This window comes from Cryptotermes secundus, unplaced genomic scaffold (assembly GCF_002891405.2).
Source record: "Cryptotermes secundus unplaced genomic scaffold, Csec_1.0 scaffold428, whole genome shotgun sequence".
In the NCBI taxonomy this organism is placed as follows: domain Eukaryota; kingdom Metazoa; phylum Arthropoda; class Insecta; order Blattodea; family Kalotermitidae; genus Cryptotermes; species Cryptotermes secundus.
The window spans coordinates 1,752,197-1,774,705 of record NW_019720711.1 but is presented as its reverse complement, the minus strand read 5'-3'; the positions used below and the strand labels follow the sequence as shown (position 1 = coordinate 1,774,705).

The 22,509-nt window shown below is 36.9% G+C and overlaps 2 protein-coding genes across 3 annotated transcripts in view; one reads left to right on the top strand and one right to left on the bottom strand.

The window, feature by feature from the left end:
• The window catches only part of LOC111871702 (delta(3,5)-Delta(2,4)-dienoyl-CoA isomerase, mitochondrial), a 28,974-nt gene extending 8,449 nt beyond the window's left edge, over positions 1-20,525 (top strand). The window contains exons 5-9 of one of the 2 annotated variants that reach the window (XM_023864980.2): positions 3,288-3,415; positions 6,580-6,702; positions 10,375-10,532; positions 12,686-12,812; positions 19,954-20,525. In XM_023864980.2, coding sequence (XP_023720748.1) covers positions 3,288-3,415; positions 6,580-6,702; positions 10,375-10,532; positions 12,686-12,812; positions 19,954-20,052 — 635 coding nt within the window. In that variant the 3' untranslated portion in view covers positions 20,053-20,525. Of the gene's footprint in view, positions 1-3,287; positions 3,416-6,579; positions 6,706-10,374; positions 10,533-12,685; positions 12,813-19,953 lie in introns of both variants that reach the window. The other variant, XM_023864971.2, reaches the window with a different exon arrangement.
• LOC111871754 (dynein regulatory complex protein 8) overlaps positions 17,853-22,509 on the bottom strand; it is a 21,541-nt gene continuing 16,884 nt past the window's right edge. The window contains exon 5 of the mRNA XM_033754429.1: positions 17,853-18,251. Coding sequence (XP_033610320.1) covers positions 18,243-18,251 — 9 coding nt within the window. The 3' untranslated portion in view covers positions 17,853-18,242. The remainder of the gene's footprint in view (positions 18,252-22,509) is intronic.

Genomic DNA, 22,509 nt, shown 5'->3' with positions numbered 1-22,509 from the left:
CTGTGCCTTCAAGTCTCACCCTTTCGCATTGATGAAAATTGAGTTAGGATGTTATGTCTCTGTAGTTCATGGATTGCCAACTCATTTTGTATAAAATATAACTAGGAGATTGTTATAATTTATGAAGGATATTGTACAAAACTTCAGATAAAAGATGTGAATTCAGCTAATTAAATTATGAACAGATTTGTATTGTTACATCAGTTTTTATGACATCGAAGTACTGTTGTGGCTTACTTTACCTCACAAAATATACCTAATGGGTAATAAATCATTTTCACCATTTTTTACACCCAAACCTCTCAGTGTGACACTTGAGCAGAATCTAAATGTTTAGAACACGTCAGCATTGACAGTGAGTCTGTTTATAAAGCAGAAATAATCATATGTTTTGTGATTATCATTGACTAACTTAGAAATTAATATGAATCTTAAAATTTTAAAACCCCAAACTTTTCATGGGCACCCAGAGATCCTCACTCCATGGTTGGAAATGCCAGGTATAGTTCATTGTATCCTAAGTGGAAAATGATCAGTCTAAGTACAGTCATTCCTTTAAGTATTTTGGCTGTAGATTTGAGTATATAAATTATCTTGCCATAATTGGAAATTCAGATTATGTGGTTGTGTAGTGCTTTCCAGTTTGCAGCAGCTAACTCTGTAACTAATCAAGGAATTTCCCATCTTTTATGAACTCTGAGGTTCGTTACATATTCACAAGAGCCAACAATTTGATCCTGTTTTGAGCCAAATGAATCCAGTTCACATCCTCACATCCTGAGTCTTTAAGATGCATTTTGATATGAACCTCCAGCATATGGCTAAGACTACCAAATAATCTCTTCCGTTCAGGTTTTCTGACTCAACTTTGTTTGTAGTCTGCCATCTCTTTGATGACAGTATCCTTTGGAAACGTGGTAATGAATGAAGTCCCTGTATTAACATTTTTGGGTATACAAATTGATAATAAATTGAATTGGGAGAGTCATGTGGAATACATCCCTCCTAAACTCAGTTCTGCAATTTTTATACGAGTAATTAGGAGTTGGTCTTATTTTATGAATTTAAAAACCCTGCGAATGGTGTATTTTTCCTACTCTCATTCTATCAGTAATTATGGAATAGTCTTCTGGGACAATTCTACTAATAATTCTAGAGTTTTTAAATTACAAAAGAAAGTAATAAGGATCATATTGAGGGTGGGACCCAGAAACTCATGTAGAAGTCTTTTGAAGAAATTAGATATTTTACCATTGTCATGTGAATATATTTTTCCTTGATGTTTGTTTGTGATAGATAATCAAAATATTTTCTGTTCAGGTTCAGAGGTTCATGGCCAGAACAGTAGAAGCAAAAATCAAATTTATATTCAAACTTAAAATCTTTGTATTTTCCAGAAGGGCACTATGTTGACTGGTATTAGGTTATTTAATAAATCGCCAAAGACCATTCAAAGTCTTAGAAAGGATAGAATTGGTTTTAAAAATAATTTATTTTTATATCTTATGAATAACTTATTTTATATAGTTGATGAATTTTTGGAGCATACAGTAAATAATTATTACAGTGTTTATTTAGCTTTGTATTGTCTTTTTGCTTTGTTTGTTTGTTTGTGTTATTCTTGTGACCAGTTTCATGTCCATTGTATTTTGGACATGTGAAATGTGGAATATATATGTATGTATCTGTTACTATTTTTTGAGACTTGTTTTAGTTTGTGATAATACATTTGTTTTGTTTCATAAAATCCTTCCATTTTGATTTATGTGTGCTGTATTTATTACTTAAGTATTTGTTCCAAGGATCCACACCATGTAAAAGTAGCAGCAGTAGCACTGTCACTCTGGCATTAGGAGCTTCACTAATACAAAATACCACCATTGTGTCTAATTCTGAGCAATTTCAGTATAATCAAATTTATCAAAACTATTTGCTTAAAATCTACCCACCTCAATCTTTCTTTGNATAGGACACTATCGATAGTAATACCCAAAAATTTAGTCTCCATACAATTGACAATATATTTATTATTATAACTGATGTTTATCGGAATTTCTGGAGTATTAGTCGTTTTGAATTGTATATATTGGGTTTTATCAAAATTCAATACTAGAAGATTGGTACTGAACCACTTATTTATTTGATCAAATACTAAGATAAGGTCTTCTTTGAAATTTATAGAATTAGGGTTGTTGACAATAATACTTGTATCATCAGCGAAGAGAATTAATATTAATTGAATAGTATAATCATGAAGTTTCATGTGTGTATGGTTTATTTTCTTACCTTACGGTAAGAGAATTCCATCTGTGGGTATACAAAACAGTAAGCAAATAATAATTTCTTTATAGCCATTAAACTTTAGTGTTCTGGATATGAGATTTCATCATAAACATTTTGAAGAGATTACCAACAACTTTCTATATTTATTCTTTTCTTATCACATATGTTTATTTTTTAGATTACTTTCAGTACCTTGCAGTGTTCATAGGACTTTGCATAGTAAATTTAGAAAATCTAGTATCCTTTTCATGATTTTTATTTGTTGGAATTCATAAATACGTGGTTGAAATACAGTTTTTCTGGTGATAGATTATAGTTGGCCCTGTGCACTCTGTCAATGTTGCACGCATTGACTAGCCACTCTGCAACCGCTCATCTGTTGCACACCTACTCACTCTTTTGACACTGTTGATAGATGATCATTCTGTCTTCCTGAATCCTTCAGCATCAGTGTTTCTGGTTTGATTTTGGGTTTAGTTCAATGGATTTATTTTTGGCTTCCTTCTTTGACGTAGTTTTAGGTCACCATGGATATACCTGCAGTTTTTTTTTGTGTAAATTTAATTATCGCCCATTGACAAAACCTGATCCTAGGTGCATATATAGATGCAGTTGAAAGACTTTGATTGTTGGGTGAGTGAGATTAACTGTTTGTAATGGACCCAGTTGAATAGGTGCTTCACCTGGGAACAGAAATTTTCAGTTATACAATTTCTTTATTAAAACCGTCACAACACAACAATATTAAGGTCAGTGCCTAGTTTGACTCTGCTACATGTTTCGGCTGACTGCATGATGTGTAGAAATGACTGAAAAATATGCTTGCCAGCCCTGGCCATTTCTGTGGTCCCTTATTTTGTCACTAGTTTATTATTAGTTCATTGAATAATTAGGATATGTAAGTTGTGCAGTGAATGTTGGTAATTCCATTTCGTTTAAAAAATTAGCAGACATTTATATGACTGTGTTTGGGAACATTCACTTATATCATTGTTGCTTTTTAGGCATTGACCTGGCTGATGCAGCTCAGTTGGGTACAAAATTAGGTGAGCATGAAGATGTCGCAAGGCGATGCAAAATTCTGCATGATACCATTAAATTATATCAAGATGCAATGACATCTCTTGAAAAGGTGATGTGTATGTTTATCTTGTAAAAGGTTTGAATCTAAGACACATAAATATGGCATATATGTGCTATATATATTTAGGTTTATTAATATTTTTTTATGAATATTTCTTTAACAAATTACTTTCAAGAGTACATCTCTTCAAAGGACAAGGAGTTTTGTTCTTCACTCACAACTATATTTATCTGGTAGCAAGTATATCATTCTGTACAGAATTCAAGTGGATTTCCTGACTTATGAAATATTTTCTCTTAAGTGACATTAAAGGGATGAGGGAAGAATTTATGTTACTGCTGTTGAGTGAGGTTTGGTAATTTCAGTTGATTGTGATTACTGAATTTTTTTAAAGTTAACTGCCTGCTTTTGAATATTCTGCTGAAGATGAATTTATATTTTAAAGTTTACAGGAGTAGGGAATTGTATTCAGTCTCAAAGCAGTGTAAATGGCCAATATTTGCTTTGTGTTTTGTCCTTAATGATGGATAATTAGTGCCAAGTTTTGTTTAAATTCAGTAAATTGTTTAGGAAATGTGGGCTAAATTAATTTTTGCCATTCCAGTAATTTCTCAGAAGCAGCGAATGCAGCAGATACTGAAGTCTTTCTTACTTATTATCTGGCTTTTATTTGCTATAATTGTTTATCCATACTATTAACCTTTAGCATACAGTACTTAATTTTGTTTCTGCTGATTCAGGACTGGGAAGTTTCTACATTTAAAACTCAGTTATGTATTGGATCATAATGTAATTTTTATTTAGCACCTAATCCTCTGAACTGCACCATGGCCCTGGGGTTGACTCAGCTTCTAACAGAAATGAGTACCAGGAATCTTCCTGGGGATAAAGGGTGACTGGCACATAAGGTTCACTGCCATCAGTGAGCCGATTGTCTAGAAATTGTGGGAGCCTCAATGTCTCGCAACCCTATGGGCCTCCATGGCCAGTTGTAGGGATCGCTTTACCTTTTTATTTAATAATTTAATGATATTGTTAGTGCATTATGCCTGTCACTTTCTGTGTCTATAGATGCTTGTGGATTTGGGTTCCAAATAGCAAATTTTGTTTATTGTTGGTCAGATTCTGCTGCAGAAACATTTGTGAATGATAGCTGTATGTAGAATTACGGTAGCAGAATCATACTGCCCACGCTTGCTAGCTGCCCTTGTTGAATAGCAGTTACCTCCCCATTGCAAGCAAACCACAAAAAGTGTTATATGCTTCAATTAATTTTGTTTTGTCATTAATAATTGGAATGAGGAACTGGCAGAAATGATTGACATAAATATTTTTATTGTGAGAATTTGTATGTGAGTTTTTGTGTTTTATAATTTCATGTCCATTTGTCAGTATTCCACTGAGCGACTCACTGAGTAACATACTGTGCAGGAAGAATTATTTTCTTATTCCTTGTACTGGCAGGCAATTAAGCTTCATTCCGTGAATACTCTTATCGGTGCTGTGATTGTGTGACATTTCATATAATGGCTGTGAATTGAAAATAAAAATGTCCTAACCCACATTATTTCGTAGGTGGTTTGTCTCACTCTAATCTATATGTCTTATGTCAAATTTAAAATGTGTGTGTATTTGAGATTCATAGCCAGTGCAGCCTTAACCTGCACAGGGGCTGACAGTAGTATAAGAATTGCAATACCGAATGATTAGATTACACTGAAGTACATTCTGTTTAGCTGTTGCATAACAGATGAAGAATGAACAGTCATAGGTATCACTTCTGACATATTTTCTGGAGATGGTAGATGCAAAATCCATTGACTGAGGATTGTTATGATTTTCCTTAGAACATCCAGGTGGATGCCTGGATAGTTCCTGGTAATAAGCCTTAGGTTTAAGGGGTGTGAATTTCACGAAAGGTTCTAAGGTAAACAGATCCATTCTTGAAGCTTCATTGGAAATTCCTTTCTCATTTTGGTGTTTTATGGGACAACAAAGAATGGTTGCTTGGAGCAAACTGTAAATTTTCCGAAGATTTTTATAACGTTCAGGGTAGCATCAGGAAGCGAAGTGGATGATTCAATTATAAACATATTGCTCATATTATTTGTAGCTCAGAAAAATTTTAGACCTAAGTGGTTATTGCAAATTGTAATAAATATTTTTGATGAAATATTGGGGTTAAGGGGTTTTGGATTTTATGAAAAAGTTCGTAAGATAAACAGAGGCATTCTTAAAGTGTCATTAGACATTTCTCTCTTATTTTGACACTTGCAGGGCAACAAAGTGAGGATGGCGCCCTGGAGAAAACTATAAATTTTCCAAATCTTTTGCAAGTCAGAGATATATCAGGAGACGTAATTAGCCCTTAGAAGTGGACAATTCAAATATAAACAAATTTATAACTTTCTTTTTAATGTGTAGAGATATATATTAGACACACAGTGATTATCATCATTTCATTGGATTTTTTAAAATAAAAATACATTGAAGTACCGAGGGTTAGGGGTGTATAGGTTTTGTTAAAGAGTTGATGACATTAGCTGAGGAGTTCAGAAGTGTCATTAAGTATTTGTCTCATTTTGACACTTGGAACAACAAAGTAAGGATTGCTGCTTTAAGAAACTGTAAGTTTTCCAAAATTTTTGCAGTCTTCATGTGAGTATAAGGAAGCTAAATCACCCCTAGAAGTGAATGATTCTTTTATAAATAAATATACTGAATTATCTGATGCCTACACAAATATTTGCTGTTGTGAATTTAAAAAAACAACAAAATTGTGTCATGACAGGATGGCAGATTCCCATTTCTCTTTGTAGAAATACATACCTCAGACAGAGGGTTTCACTTTAGGCAATAAATTTTAAAGAAATGTAAGAATATTTTATTGTTGTGTGTGAAGTATGATTTTGATTATTCAGTGTGGACCAGAATAAAATAATCCTAACAAGTTTCAACCTAAACCTCCTATATTCAATTTCTGTCCAAACTAGGAGATGCAATGCCGGGGTTAACAGTGGTGTTTTTCAACTGGTATTCCATGGACCGTTGCTGGCCTACAGTTTAATTTGTGCTGGTCAACAAATTCTAGTCAAATATTTGGAGGTTTTGTTATGTTTCTATTATTGCTCCTTAGTGGGAAATGTTCTCAGTAAATGAATTTTCCAGTAAGAAATTGATTAAACAGGTATTTCATTTCATCCTTCTTTCAGTGCCCCAAGCCAGTAATAAGTGCAGTTCATAATGCATGTATTGGAGGTGCAGTGGACTTAATCACAGCAGCTGATATAAGATATTGCACTAATGATGCATGGTTCCAGGTTAAAGAGGTTGATATANCCATCTCAGCGTTTTCTTCGAGGCGAAGGAACCAGCCTGGCTTGAGTGATGGCTAGAACGGTATTACCGTTTCTCACGGTGTTGTCGCTTGCAGAATTCTTATACTTTTTCTTCTACCCTGAAGATGGGGGCGATACGTTCCTCCGAAACGTCGGTTAACACCACATATACACGGTGCCAAATCCCAGAAGACTGCTTAGTTCTTAAAATGAACAGTTATATTTAAAACTTTGGTTTCAGGTAGAAGAATGCAGTTCAGTATTGAGTACAAACTTGGCTCTGATCCATGTTCATGACAGAGCATTGTGATGTGGACTGTGCAGGCCCTTCAGTTCTGTTCAGTCACAGTGTGCACTCTGTGATGCTGCCTTGTTCTAGGCACCCACACTTCCTGATATGAAAGTTTCTTTACTGAAAGAAAGACTTACTTACTTACTCATGGAGCTGAGCCCCTCTTGAGGAGCCGCCAATTCTGCAGCTACTCAAGACTTTTCCAGCATTTTATGGAACCCGAAGGTTCATTACCATGTTCACAAGAGCCCTCCACTGGTCCCTATCCTGAACCAGACCAATCCAATCCATACCATCCCATCCTGTCTCCCTAAAATCCATTTTAATATTGTTCACCCACCTACACCGTGGTCTTTCCAGTGGTCTCTTTCCTTCTGACTTTCCCACCAATATCCTAAATGCATTCGTCTCCCCCATTCGTGCTACATGCCCTGCGCACCTCATCTTCCTTGACTTGATCATTCTAATTATATTTGGAAAGAATACAAATTATTAAGGTCCTCATTATGCATTTTTCTTCAACCTCCTGTCACTTCATCTCTGATCGGTTCAAATATTCTCAAACACCCTCAGTTTATGTTCCTCCCTTAATGTCAGAGACCAAGTTTCACACCCATACAGAACCACAGGCAAAATTATAGTTTTGTATATTCTAAAAGAAAGAGAGAAATACAGACATGAAAATGTTTCTATGAAACTTGTATGTTTCCTAGTGCTCATGTTGGCACATGGTTTATTTTGTGCCTTAACTAGGGTTTAAACAATAGGTTTTATTCAGATATTATGGTTAATCTTCCTAAGTCATTACCTTAGTCCCCCAGGAATGTGAGGGACTTGAATTCAAGATAGGATCAAAACCCCAGTTCCAAGTTATCCTTAGGCACCCATGTGCTAGGAATGCAGGAACTACTGGTTCTTTCTGAGCTTTCTTACTCAAGGTTCTCAGTCCAATACCGATCCCTCAATTCTCATGGGACTCTGACCAGTTGCCTTAATACAAGAAGGGGTGAGTCAAGAGCAGTCTGTGTCAGTTATTTTATTGCTTTTCTCTACTTTAAGGCACTCCAAATTTATCATTTTTTTAAAGTTCAAAGGCATCATTTTGCTTTGTTCAGGCACACCCAAGCTGTCATTTTGTTTTGTACATAACATGGGCCCTATTCTCAAGCAACTCTAAACCTCTGTGTGCGTGCGTGCATGCATATGTGTGTGTGTGTGTGTGAAGTACTTCAGGTTTCATTTTGGTTTGTTGAGTGATACCAAAGACACATGGACATGTGGATTCACATCTCTATGAAGTAAACATCAAAAGCAGGGCTGTGACTCAAAATATATAAAACTGAATAAGTGATTTGACTGTGACATTATTTGCAATGGAAATCAAATGATTATTGCCTCTGAAATATTCTGATGTTTATACATTACTCTGGATACATGGGTGTCCATATATGCTAATTCTACAGGGCGTTCAGTCAAGGAGGAAACTTCGCATCACCATTGACCAGGCCCAATATTCCTCACAGATTGTTGCTGTAACTGTACTAGCGCGTGTTTATCAGCGCTAATGACTCATTCTGCCATCAGCAGTTACAGCAGCAATCTGTGAGGAATGTTGGGCCTGGTCAGCGGTGTTGCAAAGTTTCATCCTTAACTGAACGCACTGTATCATACATATATTTTCCTGGAAATCACTGAAATGCATTTTTTCATTTGCAAATAGGAGATGAGTCCCATTTTTGTAAGAAAATTATCTTCAAGGAAACTTCATCTGATACTTTAGTTGGGCTAACATGGTAAATATTGTCACACACTTCCAATTGTTGCACATTCAGCAGTGGAGAAGGTGTATAGAGTTGTAGAAGTGGAACTTTTGGCAGATTATGATAACAGAAAATGGTATCTGTGGCAATATAGTTCAGTGCTGTAAAAGATGCAATAGGAAAAATAATGTTCTGCAAGTTGATATTCAAGTTTTTTAGATGAATACCTGCTGGTGGAATTTTGAAGTACAGTAGACCAGTTATCCATGTGGCCCTTTAGAACTTTGTAGCTCTTAATTATAGCTTCATGTAATGTTTGAATGTTGCCTTATGCAGCTGCTTAAGTAATATGTATCACTGGTACTTCTGTTGATTTGCAGTAGACTATACATCTTCTGAGCATGTTATTACTTACTATTTTATTATTTAACAGCTTTCCCAGGCTTGATGCCACTGAACAAGGGATGCTATCATCTGTTGAAAAGATAATTATCACATTGTTCAGTGAACAAGTTAGTAATAATTGAGTGATTTTTTTCTGGCTAAATGTAACATGCATAGTGAGTATTTTCAGAGTTTGGGATTATCCATTACTTTTAATTATCCACCTTACTTCTAATGTTTATTATTGCAGATACTCGTAATCAGGAGTTCACTGTGTGATTGACATGTAAACTGTGTGATGGGATGGGCACTGGCTATAACTGAAATGTACCTGCCATATTATATAGTAAGGAAATATTGTGGTGAGTAAATACAAACCACTCTGTCCAATGTGACATAAAAGTTTTTACTACATGAAAACTTATCTCCCTTACATGTTTCGGTCATTATTGACCATCTTCAGAGGGAACATCATTACGAACTGGAAACTACCGTCACAATAGGTGTTTTGATTTAAAATATATACACTTATATCCTACAATGCACAGTACGCATAAAGTCGAACATTTCACAATCACAGCAGCTTCCTGGTATTGTAAAGTTTTTAAAAGTTTCTAGATGTTGTCCAGGGTTTGCTTGTGGCTTGCTGTGTGAAAACAATACAGCAGGCCACGAGCAAACCCTGGACGACATCAAGAACCTCCTCATCAAGATAGGCAGGCGGCACAAAATCTGCCCCATACAAGGACGATGATAGGAGTATGGACACGGACCTTCGTGGTTTAAAAAATTTTAACTAGTGAAAATAATGGTTTTTTAAATTAACATCTAGAAACTTTTAAAAACTTTACAATACCAGGAAGCTGCTGTGATTGTGAAACGTTCGACTTTATGCGTACTGTGCATTGTAGGATATAAGTGTATATATTTTAAATCAAAACACCTATTGTGACGGTAGTTTCCAGTTCGTAATGATGTTCCCTCTGAAGATGGCCCGTAAGGACCGAAGCATGTAAGGGAGATAAGTTTTAACGTAGTAAAAACTTATATATCACATTGGACAGAGTGGTTTGTATTTATAATTGTTAGTGTGACGGACCAGAATGAAACAAATAAAAAATTGTGGTGAATAGTTGATAAAATAATTTGTTACATTTATTCAAAAGATTGTTGTTGATTTATTTCTTTCCTTGGAAGATCACAGTACTGTGTGTTGTATAATTGTGTTTCTACACAGGATTAGCAGCAGATGTGGGAACCTTGCAGAGGTTACCTCGCGTGATTGGCAGTGAAAGTCTAGTTCGAGAGCTGGTTTTTACGGCCAGAAAAATGATGGCTTCTGAAGCCAAGGAATGTGGTTTTGTCAGTAAAGTGTATGATGGCAAGGACAGGTAATAGCAGTTTCTGTTAAGTATCATTTCCCATTTGGTGTCAGGTTCTGTGGTCTTCAGTACATCTGCCCATTTATGCTTTATTCTTGTTTATAAACACATTTAAATAGTTTGATGTCTATCCACATACACCAACAATATATACTGCAGTACTCTTTGAGCTAATGTTATGTGCAATTTGTGGGGCAAATTTTGTTAACTTTTTCAGTGTTATATTGCAGTATGTGTTGTAGTTGGATTTTAGGTTTTCACACTAGTGACTACGAAGAGTACTGTATAGCGTACACTAGACAGCATTATGTCCCAGAAGGTAGTACTCTTCATGTCTCGTAGTGTGAGAGAGCCCTAACTTGTGAAATCTTGTGAAGTAGATTCTGTTGTATAGAAAAAGCTCTTGCTATGGTGTGCAACAGCAATGGTTGTTCTCAGGAATGCACATACACTGTGTATTTAGCCAAAGGCAAGAAACATATGATTTCTATAGTGGCAGCTGCAAATGTGGCTGTGACAGGATTTTCAAGGATTGAAAATGTAGATCCTAGACTGTACATGGACAATTTCCTCCCATTTCGTGATATATTGCATGATTTACACATTGAGACCATAAATTTTTCTGGTACTGTCAGAACAAACTGAAAATGAATGCTTGGGAATTCTGGAAAGAAGTAAAATTGAAATGAGGTGACATAAAGAGTAGGGTGAAAGGTGACCTGATTCCCAGAGTAGTGAAATGCAAATTAAATATAAACATGTTAATGAATATGCATGAGGGTAATTTCTGTGATGAACTTAGAAACACTCTGAAACCAGGCAAAGACAACACTATGACATGGATAGGGTATGCAGATAAAAGTGACCACATGACAAACACTCCATTACTAGAGGTGAACTTGGAAATGGATGGAAAAGCTATTTTGTCATCTTCTGGATCTTTCTGAATGGTAGTAACATCCTCACCTCTTGTGGTTCAAAATTATTATACCAAAATTTCAGGTTTGCATTGGTCCGGGATGTTATGTAAGACAGAAAGGTTGCCTCATCCTGAGACTATCCAATGGGGAAGATGTCCCCCTTCCCCGAGTCAACTGACTCAGTGTGACAGGCAGCGCAGTAATCATTGGCCTTTGGGATGAAAACAGAGTTGGTGTTATGTGTGTTCAGTGAAAAACAAAGAAACAAGAACAGAGTTGAAGTGTCTGAAATGAAATGAAATGTTGTGTTATGTGTTAATTCTTGCTTCAGGCTATACCACACTAAACTGTATTTCTGAAGAATTATTGTACTAATTTTTTTTAATGATAGCATCTTCATAAAATAATGGGACTAAGGAGATACGGATTGTATGAAAGGAGTGATGAGATCAGCAAAGGCATTTTGAGGTGTCTGTAGATATTTGTGTGTCCTTTTGATATTTCCATGCTAGAAAAAAGAAAAAATAGCATTTGGAGGTAACTGTAAATATTTTGATACCTTTGCAACCCATCAGAAAAATCTTACAAACATGTCTTAGACGCGGACATTTCAAGTACAGATAAATCTGTGACAGCTTACTTAGACATACACAGTGAATGAGGCTTCTGTTCTTGCACATATAACAAGTTTTTAAAATGATCCCATTCAGCTGGTTAGAAGTGCACATACTGGGAAACAGAATTCCCTTTAGGTCAATAAATGTTAAACATGTTTAAGTGTAGTATGAAAATAATGTCCTTTTATTCTATCAAAATTGGAAATACACTACAGTTACCTGTATCAGCTATTTGCAAACAAATGTAATGTGCAAGTGGTTGTAAGTTAAGGTGCCATAAGTATTTATCCTCCAAGGATCTGGAGTTAATAACATGACTTCCCATATCTGAGGTTGCAGAGACCAGCCTCAGGAATCATTTTCACCACTGAACTAGGCACATCATTAAAAGCCACAGAAGGAACTTGGAAGAAAATTAGTAATTTACAATAAAAACTGTTTATTGTCTAGAAGAATACAAATTAAAGTAACTAACAATAAATTGTATTTTTTTTTCAGCTGTGGTAAAATAAATATAATACAGTAGGCTTATAATATAGGTAGGAATTGATGAACTGGCATACATTTACCCGTGGACCAAGGTTGAGAAACACTTCACAGATGTACATACATTATTTCGTTTTAGTATGCTGAAAGGAGCAATAGAAGTGGCTACTGATATCGCAGCCAAAAGTCCAGTTGCTGTCCAGGTAGCAAAAAGGAGTATTTTATACTCAAGAGACCACAGTGTTCAAGAAGGTCTTGATCATATAGTAAGTACATAAAGCAATAACTCACTCCTTGGAAAGTTTATCAAGAAATTCCCAGCATTTATGGAACCCAAAAGTTCACATAAGTGTGTTAAAGGACTTTGAATCTAGTACACTCCTTAACATCCTATTTATCTGTGTTTTATTTTAATAATAATCTCCCATGTGTAGATCTCCCCAGTGGTGTTTCAGTCAAGGTCATGTAGTTATTTCTCGTGTCCCCCTTGCATGCCACTTGGACCACTCATTTTATCTTTCTTGCTTTAATCACTGCAGCAATATTAGTAGTAGTAATATATTGTGATGTGTTGCGCTATGGATCTGTTGGATCTGAGGCTGACAAATACTGTCTTCTGGGAAGTGACACCATGTAATGCAATAGAAGTTCACTTCTGCTTGCTGATTGCTTGCTTGGCTTATTCTTTGACCCTAGGGCAGTACATTTTTCCAGAACATCGGTACACTTCTACTGGACTACACGGCATCACACCCCAGAAGATAGTACTCTTAATATTGCTTTAAATTTGGCTTTACAAAATGAGGATCCACTAAAATATAAGCAGTGAATAGTATTCCATATGAATAATGAAAAGAATGTGCTCCTCTTCCCCTTCATCTGCTTCCAAAATGTGATAACTTTGTGTAGGTTATTTTTATAAGCAAATAAAAGTAAGTAAAAAGTAAAGCTATCCCTGTAACAGGCCGTGAAGGCCCATAGGGTTGTGAGATGAAGGTCCCACATTATCTAGACAATTGGCTCAGAGATGGCGGTAAGGTCATCAGCCTTACGCGCTGGCTGCCCTTTACTCCCCAGGAAAATTATTTAATTAATTGCTGGTACTCATTTCTGTTAGAGGCTGAGTCGACCCCAGGGCCATAGTGCGCCGGAATGATTAGGTAAATTGAAAAAACTCCAATGACCTCGTCAGGACTCTAACCCGCGACCTTCTGGCTTGTAGCAAATATGTAAAATTTTGAAGAACCAATTATATTTATGTACTGTGTAAATCATCATTCTCATCTTCATTCTTGAACTTATTATGTTAATGTAACAATGTGTAAGTATCTTGAAATCTTGGAATGTTATGAATGTGTTGTGTGCAGTGAGGAAACTGTACTGTATGAATGTGGAAGAGCAGTTGCTCCACATATAATGTCCCTGCACTGAAAACCAGTTTACTACTAGTACCCCTCAACATACTCCAAAAATATTAATTGTAGTGTAGAATTTTTCATTCCAGAATCTATACAGATATTGAAAAAATAAATTTGTTCAGAGTAAGTAGTTACTATAGGAGTAAGTAGAGTAAGTAGAGTAAGTCTTTCTGACAGTTTTGAATTTATGTATGGATATTGTAATTTCATATTTTATTTATCAGCCAAAGTATAAGATACAGAACGCTGTCAAGACAATAGGCTTAACTGAACTGAAAAATGTGAAGTCCCTCACTGGATACACATTACTTGTGGTTAAGATACGTACAAGTGGCAGTCAAAAAGCTCCCGGAATGGTGGTATAGCACTCTAATGGTAGGACATACGGCAACGCTTACTTAATCACCTTCAAAGTAGGACCCTTGCGTATGCACACATTTGCTCCATCAATCTTGCCATTGTTGGAAGCTGTGGTGGAAGGCTTCTTTTGGAATCTTCTGGAGCTCAGCCATCACATTCGATTTGATGTCCTCCATGGTTGCGAAATTTGTCCCCTTGAGACCCTTTTTCAGCGTAGGGAACAGCCAAAAGTCACTCGGAGCGAGATCCAGAGAGTATGATGGTTGAGTGATGACAGGAATGTTTTTTTTTGGCGAGGAATTGCTGCACAACAAGCACTATGTGGCTCGTTGTGTTATTGTGATGCAAAAACCACTGTCCCTGTCACCTGTCGTGCTGCTTCCTCTGAACCGCATCGTGCATCCTCTGCAAAACTTGCATGTAGAACTGGCCAGTAACAGTACCAACTTCATGATGGTCATTCTTCAATCACATCGAATCAGCTGTTGCACTCTTCCAATCATTTCTTCGGTTCTGGATGTCGAACATCTCCCGCTGCGCTGGTCATCCTCTAATGTCTCTTGGGAAAACCAGCCGTAAACTGCGGATTTCTTTAGTGCAGTATCACCATAAACTTGCTGCAGGGCCGATAAGGTCTCTGAAGCAGATTTTCCAAATTTGCACATGAACTTGATGTTCTCACGTTCAAACTGCAACATTGTGCCAAATGACCAACACTCATGTCTAATTTAAACAGAACAGTTACGACACTGCACACTGAAACCTGTCCAAACCTGTTGTACCTGTGAGCAGACATGCTGAGCTTCCCACCACAACAGTTTGTGTGCTATCTTTTCGCTCATTCTCTGTCTGCAGGGGAATTCCAGGAACTTTTTGACTGCCCTACATATAATACAATTACATGGAAATTGACTAAACCAACTCCATGGAGCTGAGCCCTTCCTGAGAAGCCACCAATTGTGTAGCTACTCAAGGACTTTCCAGCGATTTATGAAACCCAAACATTCGTTACCATGTTCACAAGAGCCCTTCACTGGTCCCTATCCACATATCAGTCCAATCGATACCATCCCATCCTATCTAAGATCCATTTTAATATTACCCACCCACCTATGTCTTGGTCTCCCTAGTGGTCTCTTTCCTTCTGGCTTTCCCACCAATATCCTATATGCATTCCTCTTCTCCCTATTCGTCCTACATGCCTTTCCCATCTCATCCTCTATGACTTGATATTCTAATTATACTTGGCATAGAGTACAAATTATGAAGCTCCTCATTATACAATTTTCTTCAACCTCCTGTCACTTCATCTCTCCGGTCCAAATATTCTCCCCAACACCCTGTTCTCAAACACCCTCAGTCTGTGTTCCCACACTTTCACTTTCGGGCTGCCTCTCTCCAACTCACATGTGACACGTAGATTCTAACTGCCCCAAAACCTGCAGTTGTACCTGTTTACAACTCCATTGACCTGGAAAGTCACCTCATCCAAGAAGCACACTTGGTGGAGAAAATCGGGTGATGCGTCAATTCTTATGTTCGGTGGCAATTTCAAAGCAGAATGAGCAGTTCTTCCACCTGGTAGCAATGTTGCAGCTATTCCGGACGACACAAGAGCTAAGGCTATGTCATTTTGGGATCGAATTGCTGCCAGAATCAATCTAATTAGGAACGTTTTACCAGTTCCTCCTGGTGCATCTAAGAAGAAGAATTCTGCAATCCCGTTATTGACAGTTTGCATTATTTGATCATAAATGCCTTTTTGCTCAAGCGTTAGCTTAGGAATATTTGATTGCACATATGAAAAAAATATCACCCGTGTTGTAATTTTGTTCACGACGCAATTCTACATTGAACGAAGCAGCAGCAGATCAGTTTGGTGATGGCATTCCCAATTGATTGAGAACTTTGTTTGCGATTTCTAAGCACAAATCTTCAATCTTTATCAATGCTTCGTTGCAGATTTCTGCTGTGAAATCCGTGTTCATATTGGAATTTTCCTTGCGTATTCGACGGAAAATATCTTCAGCCATGTGTAATTTATATTTCTCCCATAACTCTCTTGGAGATGAAGGAGAGCAGGCGGTCAGTATGATTGCAAACAATGAACGAATTTGATGTGGATGTGACGTGTTGCACACGTCAGTAATGCATGTAGCGTATTTGGGTATGTCACACTACAAATAACTTTACGCCGTATTAATTATAGCGAATCTTTATTGTAATTCACTTGCACACTTTACAATTATCACCATCTGCAGTATTAGAGTTACTGGTTACACAATCTCTTGGCAAATACTTCTGTATCTCTTGGCATCTAGGTTCCAACCTTCAGCGGCAGCTATTTGAAGACTGACTGAGCGAATGAATTCAACCCCCTTTTATACCCTAGGCCGCTGCTATGCAAATGGGCCTTTGTCATAACCGCGGAAACGCTGCTTTGTTGATTCCGTGATTCCTACGCAACGACCCATTGTTATTGCGTTGTCTCTGTGGGAACGCTCCGTGTATTCGTTGTAACTGTGGAGATTCGATACAGTATCGCTATTGTTACTTACTATGCAACGGTCTGTTCTAGCGTTTCCATAGGGATGACTTCTGAATTCCAAATTCCAATTCTGTTTTTCAAAAGAAGCATGTTTTTACCTGTCACAGATGTGACATCTATATAACAGGTATATAAAAACGCGCGCATTCGAATGCAACGTTGTGTCAAAATTTCGAAGCAGTCGGTGGAGAACTTTCGGAGATTTAGGATCCTGAACAAACAAACATTTACATTTATATATATATATATATGAGGCTGATGTGATTTTCATTTGCATAACATTCATATCAAATTTCATGAAAGTCAGTCAGTCAGTCAGTTCAAGATTGAAATATTGAAGGAAGACGTACAGATTTCCATACAGCTCTGATGCAGATCTCTTTATGCTGTCATTCCAGTCTGTTGAAGGTAGTCATTTACTGTTGTTTTATCCAAACTACATATCTGATCAAGGTCAGGTATAACATAACAAGACAAAAGAATATTTTTCTTTGATAACACACTTTGAGCACACAGTTTTTAGCTCATATACTAATTGGTGTACATAGCTACTTTATCAGTTTCTTGGATATTTGTGGATTGCTAATTATTTCTTTACAGCAGAATACTGCAAACTGCCAGTGTGTGTGTGAAAAATAGCTAGACTGAAGCAGAGCTGCTGGGAGTGAATGTGTTAATTGATTCAGAAATTATTAGGGGGGAAATGGCGGAAGGTCACAGGTTCAAGTCCCGATGAGGTAACTGAATTTTTTTCAATTGACCTAATCCGTCCAGCCGCACTATGGCCCTGGTGTCGACTCAGCCTCTAACAGAAATGATACCAGGAATTAATTAAATAATTTTCCCTGGGAGTAAAGCGCGGCCGGCACGTAAGGCTAAGAACCTTACCGCCATCTTTGAGCCAATTGTCTAGATAATGTGGGAGCCTCAACGTCTCACAACCCAGTTGGCCTTCACGGCATGTTACAGGGATAGCTTTACTTTTTTTTAGGGGGGAAATGGTCGCAGGAATATACTTGATACATAAAATAAGAAAGCAGTGATAATAATAACCAAGATAGATACACAGTAACATTTAAATCAAGGTGAATTTTCTATTACTCTTCTTGATGCAGGTAACTGCCTTGCAGTGACTTCAGATAAATCTTTTCAGTGTGATTGGTGAGGTTGTAGCCATATGCCATTCAGTTACCTGCAGTCTGCTTATTTCCAGCCTGTGTCCTAATTCAAATGATATCCTATGTGACATACTTGTAGTATTAAAATTACCTATAAACTACCAATGAGTGAAGGTTTGTTCTGTAGCTGTTTGGTTTTTCACCATGCCCATGAGTTATAATCAGCATTAGGACATGGGATGTTAAGAGAGTTCAATCAACCTGAAAAATAAAGATGTGTTTATAGCAACAAGTCTAATTAAATTTCACCTGTACAAAATAATGATTGTGCATTAGCTTAGACAATCAGATTATGCAGCAAAAATTCAAAGCCGATTTTTGTAAACAATTGTGCAGCTACTCAAGATCATCCCAGAATTTTATGGAACCCAAAGGTTCATTACCGTTTTAAGAAGAGCCCTCCACTGGTCCCTATCCTAAGCCAGATCAATCCAGTGCATACCACTTATCCTCTCTCTCTAAGATCTATTTTAATATTTTCCACCTACCTACACCCTGGTGTATGCAGTAGTCTCTTTCCATCTGGCTTTCCCACTAATATGCTATTTGCATTCCTCTTCGCCCCCATTCGTGCTACATGACCCGTCCATCTGATCCTCCTTGATTTGGTCATTCAAATTATATTTTGCAAAGATTACAAGTTACGAAGCTCCTCATTATGCATTTTCTCCAACCTCCTGTCACTTCATCACTCTTCAGTCAAAATATTCTCCTCAGCACCCTGTTCTCAAACACCCTCAGTCTGTGTTCCTCCCTTAATGTTAAAAACCAAATTTCACATCCATACAGAACCACAGGCAAAATTATAGTTTTTGTATATTCTAATTTTTACGTTTTTAGACAACAGATGAGAAGACAAAAAGGTTCTGGATTGACTGGTAGCAAACATCACTTGAATTCAATGTCCTCATAATTTTCTCCTGAATCAGGTTTTGATTTGTTACCGTCATTCCAAAATATCTGAACTGTGCCACATTTTCAAAACATCTGTTACCTATCTTTATGTCATGATTTTGCCCTGCATTCTGGTGACGAGACAGCAGCATACACTTAGTTTTCTCTGTGGTTTCTTCTAGACCAACCTCCTTATTGATGGTGGTTTCTGTGTTGTTAATTCCCATTTTCCCTAGAAAAATTATGTTACTTAAAGTTTCATGCTTATAAAAGGCCTATCATAAAATTGGAGCTGAACATCCGTTCATAGGACCTGAACCAGCCTGTGGCATCTCTCTAGAAGTTGCCAAACAGGCAATCAGGGACTGGACTAACATAAAACATAAGAAATACTGGGAATCCTTAACTGGACTCAGGCAAGCTAAGGGACTCATACGAGGACCTTCTGATAAAAGAGCGAAGGAACTGTTGAAGCTCAACAGGAACCAGCTACGATGGGTGGTAGGACTACTTACAGGACACTTATCACCTCAAAGGACACCTGTTCAAACTGGAACTAAGTGATAGTCCCACTTGTGAGAGGTGTCAGATAGAAAATGAAACAGCCACACATGTCCTGTGTGAATGTGAGGCTTTAACTTCTTTAAGACTATGTCACTTTGGTCAGTACTTTATGTAACCAAGTGACTATGTCGATGCCCCCACGTCCAAAATCCTGCGCTTCATCCGAAGTGTGGGGTTGCTGAGGGAATAATTAAAAAGGGGAAGCACAATGGACCACTGAGGTCTAAGTGCAAAGGCCTATCTTCACAGAATTTCAAAACTCAACATTGTTCTCACACTTCAAATTCATGTGGCTCCCATTGTTGATAACACAGCCTATTTCTATTCCTGATGATGACAGCTTCCAAAGCATCAATTTTATTGAGTACTGAATTAGCTAATAACCTGAGAAGTCTTCGTTTATTTTTTTAGATTCATTTCTGATTATTTTTTAATTTAATTTCAGCGACTTTGGAACATGACCATGGTTCAGAGTGAGGACTTCATGAATGCCGCTGTAGCACAAGCCACCAAAAGTAATCCTCCAACATTTTCCAAGCTTTGAAGTGATTGGGTATAATGTGTATAATATTAATCAGGTGTTAGTGCAGAGTCTTCTGGAAAATGGTGTATAATTTTGCACATTTCACAATTTATTGAATGCTTATTTCACTTAATTTGAAGGGATCAACTTGCCAGTATAATTTATATGTTAAAATAAGACATGTTATTATCATCTAAGTATATCTAGTTCCTTTTCTTGTGCTGATTAAATGCGTACAGTTAAAATCATATGACATGTTTCAGTCATAAATGAAATCTTCAGGGGGATACCAGATATTAAAGGATATTTTACAATTTACATATGTGAATAAAAGATTTAAAATGTCTATCACAATATTTTTATAATCAGTTAAAACTAATAAAATATTAAAGTTTATTGATGTGAACTTTCTTGATAACTGGTGTGTCGTACTGTATTGTGTGTTGCTCATTTTTTTACATTGTCTGATGTAATATAGAGGTGTGAAGTTTGAAGTTGTAGGATTTTTCTTTCTAATGATCAAATATATACGCATTATTTCTTATCAACAAATTGTAGTGTAGGTTATCTAAGTGTTTAGCAATATGATGATATGCAGCATGAGTGTGTGGCTCTTGAGAGGTGAAGTGTTGGGTTGTTCAGGTATTGGCAATGTGTAGGTTTGTATGTGTTTGGGTTGTTAAATCCTGTCTGAGAGCTGAAATTCTCACAGAGATGACTGTCAAGATTATGGTCTTGTGGGGTGTGACACCATGTAGTTAGTTAGGTGGGTAACATTGTTTTGGAGGAATCTGCAACCCCCATTTTACTGAAGATTAAGGCAGAAGGTTCCTCCACAACATAAGTACCAGTCTGACAAATTACATATCACATCCCCAAAGACCATAATCATGACACACCTGTGAGAACCTGAAGTACCATATAGACAAGTTTCTTCATAGCATAATTCACCTCTTTGTACCCTTTCCCTACAGATGGGACCAATAGGAACAAGATTGGAAAGAGTGAACATAATATAGTACACAAAATTTGCAACGCCATAGTACATTAAAAAATATGGTTAGAATCAAGATTTGGTTTAAGCGGCCTCCATAGTCTCCATAGTCTAGGGGTAAGGTTCCCACCTCATGACTCAAGGTACATGGGTTCAAACCCAGCGGAGGTCGTGGATTTTTTAAGGGCAGAAAAATTCAGGGATAAAGTCCTCCAGGAGGGACTTTAAGCTGTGGGTCCCGTGTTGTAGATTTACAGCACGTAAAAGATCCTCATGTCTCTAGGAGACCTTTGAGCAAAATTAGGCAAGTTTCCCACCCAAGTAGTTTCCAATGCCTCCAGTAGATGGGTAAGCATCGGGTACCAGTGCCAGAAGAGGGCCAACCTCACTGGCAGAATGGGGCTGATAGCAAGCACCAGTACCGGTAGGGTATGGCGACAGTAGAAATTAAAGGGGGACATACAATAGACTACTAGTCGCGGTGCATGGGGAAACCCACCCCCTCTGAAAATAATAATAATAATAATAATAAGACTTGGTTTTACAAGTAGTTTTATACATATATTCATTTCAGCAAAAAAAAAAAAATCCTTGCATCCCTGACATGTATATGAGTGTCCTCAATTTGAGGATTGAGGAAAGAGGTTTACCAGCAACTGGTCATGGCATTGATTCACACATTGCAAGGTCTTCTGTTGTGGCTGATTATGTAAATAACCAACTTCTTTTCTATATAACTGATACCTTTGTATGTGAAATGTGTATGTTGTCTTGATGTATGGCTTGTTCTAAGAACATTATGTGGGCCAATTGTTTGTGTATCCTTTTCTTTTTGTTATGTTCTGTCTGAATGATTGTGACATCTTTCCAGTTCATCTAATTTTTTTACATTTTCTTTCTGTGTATAGATATTTATGTGATTGTTGTTTTTATGTTCATGCAGTGAATACCTTTATCAGACAGTCTTGAAAGATTAAGGTGTCCTTTCTTTCTGCCTGAATATAGACAGAGATTGGTCCACTTTCTGACACAGAATTTTTATGAAGACAGTAGATAGAGCCACACAAAATTGCCATATGATAATACCAGACCATTATCAAACTTTTAGAATCATGATGTGCATATGATGGTGCCCAGTTAGGCACCAGTTTTTATAATATTATATTTCAGCATCCTGTTACACTCACACAATATATATGGATAAATACCGTCTTAAGTGCAACAAATTTTATTGTAGTTTTTACTTCTTTTCCTCCTCCACACTACATGTTTCGGCCCTAAATGGCCATCATCAGGTGTGTATCACTCACGTAGCTGTTACACTGCTTGTTAAAATTTAAAAATACCAGTCTTTCTAATTGTATAAAATCTTTGTTAATCTACACGCGTCGATTTGATTTTTAAATTAGCACTTTTTAAAACTTAATTCAAGTTAAAATGTCTATAAGATCTCTGTTCTTTCTATTTCAAATTTTACTTAAAAT